The following is an 11,674-nucleotide window of genomic DNA, read 5'->3' on the forward strand; positions in this document are numbered from 1 at the left end:
AATTTATCATTACTCCTTACATTTTGTCCCTTCTCTGAGACAGTATGAAGCTACTAAGAATTAGCTTAGCTGACAAGATACCTTCTTGTATTTCAGAGATTTTTTGAAAACCTGAATCCAATGGGAAGCAGCATGGAGACAGAATTTACAGATTATCTGTTCAACAAGTCACTAGAAATAGAGCCACGAAATGTCAAGCCTCCACCAAGATTTGTTAGTATTGAATTTATTCTTAAATTTTTATTAAATGCTTGCATTTGTCTTTCAAGAGAGCAGAAGTAATTTTAGATCTCTAACTTCATAAATGCAGAGGTACGTTTAGGTGATCTTTATTTTATCTGGGTTTTTTCTTTTGTTTCAGCCCAAAAAATACAGCTATCCTCTCAAGTCCCCAGGTGTTCGTCCCTCTAATCCAAGGCCAGGTACCATGAGGCATCCTACACCTCTGCAACAAGAGCCAAGGAAAATTAGTTACAGCCGCATTCCAGAGAGTGAGACTGAAACTACAGCATCTGCACCAAACTCTCCCCGAACACCTTTGACCCCTCCCCCTGCTTCTGCTACTTCAAGTACTACAGATGCCTGCAGTGTGTTTGACTCAGATCCGTCAAGTCCTTTTCATGCAAGTAGGTGCTAATAGTCTACCAAGAATGTGTGTATTAACTTTTTGTGGTGTTGAACAGGTGTAATTGTGCCTAGTCTTCTAAAGTGACTACAGAAATCCTTGTCTCCTCATGTGGCAGCAAGAGCTTTCAGTGTGTTTTATTCCTTTTTGTGGTAATTTTTTGTTGTAAAGGGAGAAACTGAACAGAATTAGTTGTTATGTAGAGAGTATGACATGTCTTTGGATGAACTCTCAAAACAAGGTAGAGATACATTTCTAGCACCCATGTCACAAATAAACATTTGAGGGATTTTCTGCCATATATATTTGTGGTGAATATACTCAGTGAGGATCTGTTTGATGTTGAACAATGAGAATAAAAATGAACGTTCTATGGGTGCTGTATTCTACTGCCTCCCATTCTGAATTGGTTTCATTGCACATGGGTGTTTTTTCTGCAGAACTGAAAATCAGTGTTTCCCTGCTTTACATTCATCTTCTCCAACATCCAAGAAAGCTCATGTTTTATGGTGTGCTTTCAGTAACTTATAGTGGACATAGTCTCCTGTCATGTATGAGGGCTTTCAAAGGAAGTACAAGGTTAATTTTGTTTTCAGCTGGTTGCCACAAGGAGGTGAAATGACTCGCTAGAAGCAGAATTTGCTTAGTAGAGCAGTGACCTTGTTGAGTGACCAATCCAGGTCTCTAGAATACTTCAGAATAAGAAGTATAATATGTCTTCATTGTTGGTTTCATTGTCTTAGTGCTGTTGTGATACAAGAACACCTTTGTGGTGTGCTTTTAGTCTCAAGGATTACTTACGAATGTGCAGGAACTGACAGCTACAGGGATGATTGCAGCTCAGAAAAGCAGTTTGTCTGGAAGTTAGAGGGTTGTTGTTTCATTGTCTTTCCTTCACACCTTGATTCATGCTACTTTATATGAGCAATAACATTATTTATGACATCTTTATTGTCAGCAATAAAGGAAATATATTGAGTTTAACAAAAGTACATCATCACTAAGGTATTTTTATGTCTACTAGGATCTGCTTCTGTGTCATCCATAAACTTCACCAAAAATTCAGATGAAGCTCATGTTCCCCCTCCAGTTCCTCCACGAAGAAGACCAGAGTCTGCCCCAGCTGAATCTTCCCCATCAAAAGTAAGTAAGGAGGAAAAAGGGCATTTTTTTCTGGGAGTTGAGGGCAGAGTATGACAGAAAAATAACCCTTAAAGACAGGACATTATTTTTGAAGAACTGTGTGTGAAAGAGTAAGCAACCATATATTTCAAGTCTTCACAGCTCTGCCTCATTATGCCCTGACCCCAGGGCATAATAATAAAAATTAAGAGGAAGACTGAAATTTAGGGTTAGAAATCTCATGTCTACTGATCTGCTATGCTCAGATAGCCCTCATATTGCCTGTGAGAACTTGAGGCTTCAGGAAGATGTTTCTACATGTCATAATTGTCCCAGGATATTATTTTGGGGCGTATGGGTGGAGGTAGAGAACTGAAGAACAGTGATGGGAAGGGATGTACACTCCCTAGTCCTCTGAAAAGGTTCTTTAGGATATTTGACCCAGATGCTCTAGTGCTCAGTGCTTTCTTTCCCTTCTTGATAATCAGTCCTGTCTTTCTGCCTGCTTGAGCCATTGCTATGTTTTCTTTTGTCTGGTGTTTGGGATCTGATCCAGCCTTTGTTGAGAAGCTTTTTCAGTGGGAGCAGGTTTGTGACTTCAGGCAACTGGGTGTATTTGAAATTCCCACTCAAAATTACTTCAGGGCATGAATATCTTTGAAGAGGGCTTGTAGGTGTCTCTTCAGCAAGTTGTTTCCAGACTACAGGTGACTATGCTGTCAACCAGCAGAGTTTAACATATCATGTTCCTGCCAAAATGTAGATTGAAATATCATAGATGTGATAAGTTGTTGGAGACCAATTACCCTGTCACTATGGTCTGCAGCTTGGGAACTATTCACCACTTAATTCCATCTTCTGAGCATAGTTTATTTTTTACCCTGCTCAGCATCATCTGCCTCCCCCTTTTCCTCATTTTCTTGGAGAAATATCTGATGTTGCTACCCACCCCAAGTGCTTGTTTTCTGGGGGGGTGGTGGAAGATAGCCAGACCTACCCAGCAGGCAGTCCTGGAACTAGCATGGAGATTGTTGCTCTGATTCTTCATCTTGCTTTTGTCCCTTTTCTGTGCATCTTCATTCCTTCTATCCTTGGCTGTTACCTCTTGTATTGATAAACCCTGGCTTTCCTCCTGCACATCCAATCTCTGTCTTTTCTGTCCACATCACTCTGAGAAATGTGTTTTTCAGACACCACCCTTCCTTTTTTCTTCCTTACTCCCCATTGTCATTCTGCAACTGCTTGCTGTAGGGTCCTTTTCTTTACTGCCACTGTGAAGTTTTATTGAGTGAAATGTTTGTGTATCTCAGATTACTTCTGCACACCTGGACAGCCCTCCAGCAATCCCTCCTAGGCAACCAACCTCTAAAGTGTATTCACCAAGGTACTCAGTGCCTGACCGGACCTGCATCTCTGACCCCCCGGAAAGCCCACCTGTGTTACCACCACGAGAACCTGTGCGAACTCCTGATGTTTTCTCTAGCTCACCACTACACCTCCAACCTCCACCACTGGGGAGAAAAAGCGAACTTGGTAACACCTTTTTCCCAAACAGTCCGTCTCCGTTTACTCCCCCTCCCCCTCAGACACCTTCTCCACATGTAGCACGGAGGCATCTTCCATCACCACCTTTGATACCACAGGATGTGGACCTCCATTCTGTTGCTGGACCACCTGTTCCTCCACGACAAAGCACTTCTCAACATATCCCAAAGCTTCCTCCAAAAACTTACAAAAGGGAGCACACACACCCATCAGTGCACCGAGACGGACCACCGCTGCTGGAGAACGCCCACTCCTCCTGAACTGTCCCTTGCACTAGGAGTCGCGTTTTCCTGGTGCTACGTCTGTTGCTGGCAATGGATGCACTGAACCTGGTGGTGCCAAGGACTTGGGATGTGTATGCCAAACACTAAAAACTCTTCAATTGATTGGAAATGCAGTGTACAGAAATGGAATTGAAAAAAAAAAAAAAAAAAAAAAGTTCTAGTGGAAAAATCAGTTAACTTGCTATTCTTGTTTTAGTATGGAGGACACTGTTCTAAAGTAATTGGACAACTGATTGTACCAGAAAACAGACTTGAGGGACTTCTTTGGCCAATGAGCAGAGACTGTGTTTGTGTAATGATCAATGATGTCCAGTACAGGAAGGAAAACAGTCTTGTATCCATCAGTTCCATACAGTAGCACAGTTTTTTGGAATGAAAACATTATGCACTTTTTTTAAATCTGAAACAGGGAACTTTATATCCTTCTTAATTTTCTTTTGCTTTACTCCCTGCTTTAAAATAACTTCCTAAAATTATGAGAAGGACTGCGAGGAAGATCTGTGGTACCAAAACCAAGCTAGAATTAAGGCAAAGCACTGTATTGCGGTCCTGTTTACAAGTTGTTACAATGAATAGTAGGGGGTACCTAGGCTTCACCAAAGAGGTACTTTATTATTATTTTCTGAAATATTATGGTGCCAGTTCAAAAATAAATTTTTGCCAGGAAGCATTATGTCTAATTATTGCTTTCTTTAGATAGAGCAGATGAAAGTCTTAATTAAGATGACAGCGATTTTTGTTTCGTTTCGTTTTGTTTTTTAAAGGCAGCACTATCATCCGAAGTAAATATATTGCTACGTTTAGAAGACTGTTAATCTCTGCTAGGTTATGTCATGTTCTTTTTAAGGTTTACTGATAATCCATTTCATGGCTAGTAGCTATTCTTTTTCAGTCATGACATGAAAACAGTCACTTGTGAAAAGGAGCACTCACTGGTCAACTTCCATAGCTATTGTCATGTTTTACTAACAACAGATTAATCAACATACATAGAATTGCCTTGCAGTTGCGTAAATCATGTGTATATAGTGAACATTGCATAAATATACTTGCAGATTGTTTTTAATTTAATTGAAATAAAGATACAGATATGTTTGGCTGACATACGTTAAATTATTACACAGACAAATGTGCAACTCAGTTTTTCAGTTAAGCACTGAAAGGGATAAAAGTATATGTTTGTGGTAGGTAATTTTCCTAGGTCACTGTATCTATTTTAGTAATAAGAGTCTAAAGAAAATTCTTTTTTTCATTTATGAGTTACAAAGTAATAACTGAGAAGCTGGGTTATTCCCAAAGTGAATTATTATGTTATAAGACTTCTCCTGTATGACACCTGCTAGAAAAAGTCAAACTTATACTCATCTGTACAATAGCTATGTCCATAATACACCATGGAACATGTACTGGTAAAAGTATCATGACGTGGATTGTCCATAAACCTGTGTACTGTTCTTCAACTCTGGACAACACTGTGACAGTAATGCATGGCAGTTACTGGAGGAAAGAAGTTCCATAATCACCACTACAGTACGTATGTGAAGCAGAAAGTACCACATCTTCAGTTAAAATGGCTTATGGGTCAAAGTAAAATTCTGTTCCATTTCCTCTTTGGAAATACACTTCAGCATGTTGGAAAGCTGTGCCATTAGAAATGGTGTTAGTCAGATGATGATGGAAATCGCCTTTATTTAATGCTTTCCCTAATGCTGTTGGTCAGTGCCCCTTGATCCTTCAGTGTGGTCATTGCATTTCAGAAAGTGTTTTGATTTCATCAACAAGAATGGCAGTTTTCAATATAGTCAAATACTGAAATTTGTCAGTGTTCCTTCTTTGATGTCTTCAACAATGTTATTTAGATACAATTTCCTGGCAAAAGAAGAAAAGTGAAGAACCTTGGCTTCAGAGGAGATCGTTGTACAGGAGCTTTGTAAACACACCTTCAAACTATGGGAGGCTTAGTTTAGGTTATTGGTTCTTTGGATATAAATACCACAATAGATGTACTCTTGGTAATGCCATCTAAATTTTTAGCTCATCAGTACATTAGCAGGGAAAACTCACTAAATCTAGACTGTCTGATCTTTTATCTTCTTCTGCACACTCTGTGCTATTTTGCAGCCAAGGCAGACCAGGCAGAAGGAATGATTCAGTGGTTAAGTTGCTCAACTAGGAGAAAACCTCACATAATCATCAGTTTTCTTGAATGTCAGTAGCTCTCTGTTTCCCTTTGTGAAATTGGGAATGCTGTTTTGCACCTTTGGTTGAGGATAAAATTCCTCTACTTTTTGGTGAGGTACTTGGAGAACAGGTGATAATTGTCACCATGCAAGAACCTAACCAAAACATGCCTTGGAGCCCAGAAGAATTGATCAGTCATCCAGTGTACAAATTGTAGTGTTGACTCAGCTGCACAAAGGAAATACAGGGTGAAAATCAAACCTGTTCCATTTAAGAGTTTTGGGTACAACTGCCAAGTCAGTGGTTTGTTTAATGACAGCTTTATTTGTATTAATTATTTAATATGGAATGACTTTCTTTGGAGCGTGATTGCAGTAATGACAATAATTTTCACATAGAAAACTGAATAGTTTTAGTCATTTTATCTGTTCCCTTGGTAAAATTACCCTGGATGGCTCCCATCTGGTGACTCTGGAATGATAATATGGCCTGGACAATGAAGCGTGTTTGTATGGAGGCTGAGCGAGTTGCTTTATTATTCTAGAGTGCTCATGTATGGCTAAAAATCAGCCTAAACTGCAAACTATGTAGAGGTCACCAGAACTTTATGATCATGGAACTTAACAATTTGTGCTGTGTTGCCTCAAGGTTTCTACTTTACATGTAGTCTTTTGCAAGAGTGGAGCGAGTATAACCTGGGTTTGTTTGTTATCTTGCAGATTGTCATAGTTGTGTGTTAGCTCAAGAAAAGCCCTGTGGAAATTTGGAAGTGCTGCGAGTCCCAAGTGCAAGATCCTGCACCTGGGTCAAGGCAGCTGCCAGTATCAATACAGGCTGGAGGATGAAGGGATTGAGAGCAGCCCTGCAGGCTGGGGATACTGGTGGATGAGAAGCTCGACATGGCCCAGCAAATGTGCACTCACAGCCCAGAAAGCCAACTGTGTCCTGGGCTGCATCAAAAGAAGTAGATGTAGCTGGTAGGTCAAGTGAGGTGATTCTACCCCTCTGCTCCACTCTGCTGAAGACCTCACTTGCAGTGCTGCCTCCAGCTCTCAAGTCCTCAGCACAGGAAAGACATGGAGTGGGTCTGGAGGAAGGCCACAAAAATGATCAGAGGGATGGAACACCTCTCCTGTGAAGAAAGGCTGAGAAAGTTGGGGCTGTTACCCTGGAGAAGAAGAGACTGTGGGGAGGCCTTATTGCAACCTTTCAGTGCTTAAAGGGAGTTTATAAGAAATAAGGGGACAGACTTTTTAGTAGAGCCTGTAGCAATAGGCTAGGGGGTGATGGTTTTAAACTGGAAGAAGGTAGATTTAGACTAAATATAAGGAAGAAATTTCTTACAACAAGGCTGGCAAAACACTGGAACAGGTTGCTCAGAGAGGTGGTAGATTTCTCACACCCAGAAACATTAAAGATGAGGCTGGACGGGGCTCTAAGCACCTAATCTAGTTGAAGACACCCCTGCTCATTGCAGAGGGGTTTGGACTAGGTGACCTTTAAAGGTGCCTTCCAATGCTAGCCATTCTATGATTTTGCAAGTGCCATCTGTTTACTTCTGTTCAACAAGCTATGTGGAAAGTCAGCATCACACATGCTTCATGGTTACCCCAAGGTATATGCAGTTGCCATGACACTGTGCAGTCCAGGCAAAATTTTTCTATTACTGTCGTCTAGTGGAGGACATTATCCTGCTTCAGGATCAATGCTGTGTGGAAGCATTTGAGTGCTTCATCCTGAAGAAGCCACCTCCAGTGTGGGCTAAATTGTTTCTCTAGATGTCCCTCATAAATCAGGGAGAGAGAAGTCTGTCTAAGCAAGATATGTACGTTCATGCTAATGCACTGGGTTTAGATCTTTTGACATTTAGATCGTTGTCGTGATGTTTAATTATTTTTCTTTTGCATTGATTTAAAATTAGACTTTCTTTTGAATTGGGTCTGATTCAAGCTTGGTGATGTCACTGGAGGTACTGCTCTTGAAGGTAGTAAATTACTGTGGTTCAGGGAGGTTTTATTTTGTTACATACCAAGAAGTTTCCTTTCAGCCTGAGGAGGTGCTCCAACAAATTTGCATTGCAGCAGGCTGGGTGGCAACACTAATGCATTGTAGTGAGCATCATTTCCCTTGTGGCTGCTGTCTCAACCTAGTGTGGCATTTTACAGAGGCAGCATCTACTTATTGATGTTTCTAGCACTGCTGCAATTAAAGTTCAAATAGATTACAAGTTACATGCGGGTTAAAATGTTTCATGGTGATTCGCTGCGGTGAGCAGTGCAATTAGCTGCAGTATGTAAAATGCAGCTAATTGCTGCCTTTTCCAGCTGGCAAGGAGGGACTTGTTCAAGCAGGCTATTTGAAGATGATACTAAAAAGTTTGCAAATTCTGATGGTTTCCCTCCATCCCCCAATTTAGTTGTTGAATTGTCAGTTCAAAATCTGGATGATGTGTGGGCTGTTGTCTTTTGAGTTCTTACTCATTAAAGAGAGAAACCTGTGGCTGAATATAGTTGTAAGAACAAAAGCACTTTTAATCTAATCTGTAAATTCCATGCCTTATTTCCATTAAAAACCCCCACTCTTAAGTGCATTTTTCTGTTAACTGTGAGCAAAACTTTTTTTTTGCCTTCAGTGGAAAATAGTGTGTAAAGTAGTCAGCTGCTGCAGCAAGGCAAACAAGTAAAGAATAAGTTTTTTGTTCGAGTTTTTGTTTTGTTGTTTTTTTCTTTTTAGCCAACAAATGTGAAACCCTATACCAGGCGACTTCAAAATTAAAGTGGGAAAACACAAGCCAGATGCATGAAAATTTTAGTAGCTGCCAAATGTGCCTTTTATTAAAGAACATCTGTAATCCTTTTTAAAAGAAGGGTAGATGGAGGTAAACGATCAGGGGTGCCTGTTGTTGGAATTGCTTTGGACAAATTTGTTTGAATCTACTTTGGAATAAACCTTTGTGAAAAGAACAACTTTTAGGTACCAATAAGTTTGTTCAGGTATGTGTGTACATTTGCCTTTGTTTGCTGGCATGATTACTTGCCAAAACAAGCGCTAAAAGCTATGTCAGTCCAGTTGTAAAAAGGAGAGGAGAAAAAAAAAAAAAAAGCTGGCACATTTGATGACCTGTGTACGTAAGTGTCTGTAGGTGATCTTTGTATACTGTGTCTGCAGTGGTATTCAGATTGCATTTAAGTGAAAATTTAATAGTGGCTGTTACCTTTTGGCATTAAAAGATGTGTCCTAAAAATAAAATAATTTTTAAAAGCCTTACGCATGACAGAAGTGTACGCTTTTGAATATGTAAGATGCACTGAAAGTCTTCATAGCATGAGTCTGGCTTCCTTATGCTCAAGTACTGTGTGCTTTAAAGAGCAATCATGAATCTGCTACAGAAATAGGTTTTGCTCAGGGTAGAAAAATATCAACAGACACAGCAGCTTGTGAGCAAGGGGAATGTGAGGAGTAGAACACAAATAAGCGAGGTATAGGACAAAATAGCATCTTTTAACTGTGTTGTTCTCTGCCACAGGATTCTTCATTGTAGGTGTTAACTCCAGGTCTGCAGCTTTCTGTTCAGCTTACTGCCTCAAAGGATCTGCAGTCTATGGGTAAATTCCGTCGCTTGAATTGTACAGTATGAATTTTTTAGGTAGGTAATTTCATACAAGAGCTTACATCTTGTCTCCTTGTTGAATCAAGTCACAGTAAAGAAAGGGACATTATGTTAATGTCTGGTATCTGGTAACAGGCAAAATGTGATTTCAAATAACAGAGTGAGTAGATGATATCACTCGCAGATAGAAACTGTTTATTATTCATGGTAGCCCTCTCCCTCTTACCCACCCCAGAAACCAAGCAGTGGCCAAAGACAGTACTACCCATGCCCCAGCTCCTCCTCTTCAGGCATGAGCAATGGGCCCTGGCAAACTTTTTGTAGAGTTTGTAAAAAGCAACTGGATTTCTTGTAACCAGTTGAAGTGGGTTTTGCCCTTACTGAGAAATATTTGCACTTACACATGTCCATGACTTCTTCTGAGGTGAAAATACTTGTAAGAACTTGTAGAGGAATCCAGGATACATTGCAACTCCAGGGTAAAAGAGGGTAAAGCGTCTATGTTATATTAACTTAGAAGTAGCCTCAGTAATGCTGGAATGTAACACATGTTTGCAGGTGTCAGCTTGGGGAGGTGTGAACACCTTGGGCTAAGTTGTCCCTGTTTGTGGTGTCACTATTTTGGACCTGCTGAGAATGCAGCAAAGGTAAGGTAGTTGTGATAAAAATGAAGTTACATCTTTTAAAAAAAGAACCCAGGTATGTGACAGGCATTTGTGATATACAGGAAGATATTAAGATCTCTCAGAGTTGGACAGTTGATATTGCAGTGATGTGTATGTCAGGTAAGGCTCTTGGAAGTTTTTTTTGTGCAAGTTCATATGTCTGTAACAGAAGCAGCAGCAGGAGTAAAGGAGCTGGAGGAAGGAGTTGAAGAAATGTCAGCTGCAGCAACAGGATCTTGAATTGTAACCTAGAGAGTGAATCAGCTGAGTGCTGGGTAAGATTCTGGGAGCCAGATGTATGGGAGTTGTCTTCTCATATGACTGTGTGTGCAGGGGAACAGAATTATGTTTGTGCCTCAAAGGGCATCTGAGTAATGTGTTCCTTCTAATGGCTGCAACCTTATGTCTGATTCAGTGCAAAAGAGACAACATTATTTAAAAGCAACATTTATTTGGCACAGGAAGAAAAACAATCCAGAGCACACATTTATGCTAAAGGTGAATTTGGATTGGACCCTGCAAGAGATTGTGTGTTTCTTTGTGGCACCGAGTATCATTCATTCATTCATTTTATTAACATTTGCAGATTCTGAGCGGGTACAAGGACATCTCAAATGGTAAGTATAGGACTGGAAGTAAGAACACATACAGGATCAGAAAGAAATAACCATCAATGCTGACCATGCCTTAAATTACTAAAACAGAAGCTGAAATCCACGTTGCATTTTACATGCCAGGGTCTGCCACTTTGGAAGGATTTCCTCACCCAGGAGATGGTAGCTGGTAGGTTTTCCACTTTGTCCTGATTCTGTTCTGACATCTGCCTGGCAAGCATGAGGAGCAAATTTGTTCTCTAGAAGTGTTGTAATATGTGAGACCAAAGACACCAGCATCAGAGCCCTTGACAGCATCGGTGCGCAGTGGAAACTCATCTGTGTTGATACAACAAATAGGTCTGTCCATGGCTTATTCCTTTGAAGAACAAACAGGTTTTGCTGATGCTTCAGTTATAAGTATCTGGCGCTTCTGGCATATTTCTATCCTGGCCCTGCACTGTCTGACTGAAAGCTGTGAAGTTTTAGGAAGTGTTTGTGATGTGGAGTGGCTTTAATGAAAGGGTGTGGGAATTTGCAGTTCAATGAGGATGTGAGGGAGAGGCAAAGAGACTTGAGATTTTTTGTCTTTAAAAATCTTAAATTAAAAAAAAATCTTCCCAGAATAATTCTAAAAGCTCAGGCAGAAGAGGGCTGTGTGTGAGGGTGCTACTTTCTGTAAGGAAAAGTGGATTTGGGGGAACTATTTTCAGTCCAGTAAAATCTATAGGGCAGACATCAGCTAAAACATTTTAATCTCTGGTGTATAGCTTCATTGCTTTCTTGAAGTATTGGGAAAACTTTGATTGAGATAAAGGATGGATTTTGCCTGTCCACAAGGAGACAGACCTTGTCCACAAGGCTTGTGACTTTGAGCATACGGCACCATCGCCTTTTCCTGCTCTAATGCCTCAATTTTAGCTAGAAGACCTGCTCCGAAGCAGGGTGCTGCACATGATGGGACTTGCAAGGTGGTGTCAGGCCAAAGAGAATTAGCAAAGAGTATTTCAGGTATAACACAGACCAGGAGTCAGGACACTGGTTGACTG

The 11,674-nt window shown here is 40.5% G+C and overlaps 1 protein-coding gene across 2 annotated transcripts in view; it reads left to right on the top strand.

Moving 5' to 3' along the window:
• The window catches only part of SOS1 (SOS Ras/Rac guanine nucleotide exchange factor 1), a 53,898-nt gene extending 44,874 nt beyond the window's left edge, over positions 1 to 9,024 (top strand). Inside the window, exons 19-22 of one of the 2 annotated variants that reach the window (XM_030446874.1) lie at positions 97 to 213; positions 362 to 626; positions 1,650 to 1,768; positions 3,058 to 9,024. In XM_030446874.1, coding sequence (XP_030302734.1) covers positions 97 to 213; positions 362 to 626; positions 1,650 to 1,768; positions 3,058 to 3,552 — 996 coding nt within the window. In that variant the 3' untranslated portion in view covers positions 3,553 to 9,024. The remainder of the gene's footprint in view (positions 1 to 96; positions 214 to 361; positions 627 to 1,649; positions 1,769 to 3,057) is intronic. The other variant, XM_030446875.1, reaches the window with a different exon arrangement.
• Positions 9,025 to 11,674: the final 2,650 nt, after the last annotated feature.

This window comes from Calypte anna, chromosome 3, assembly GCF_003957555.1.
Source record: "Calypte anna isolate BGI_N300 chromosome 3, bCalAnn1_v1.p, whole genome shotgun sequence".
NCBI lineage: Eukaryota > Metazoa > Chordata > Aves > Apodiformes > Trochilidae > Calypte > Calypte anna.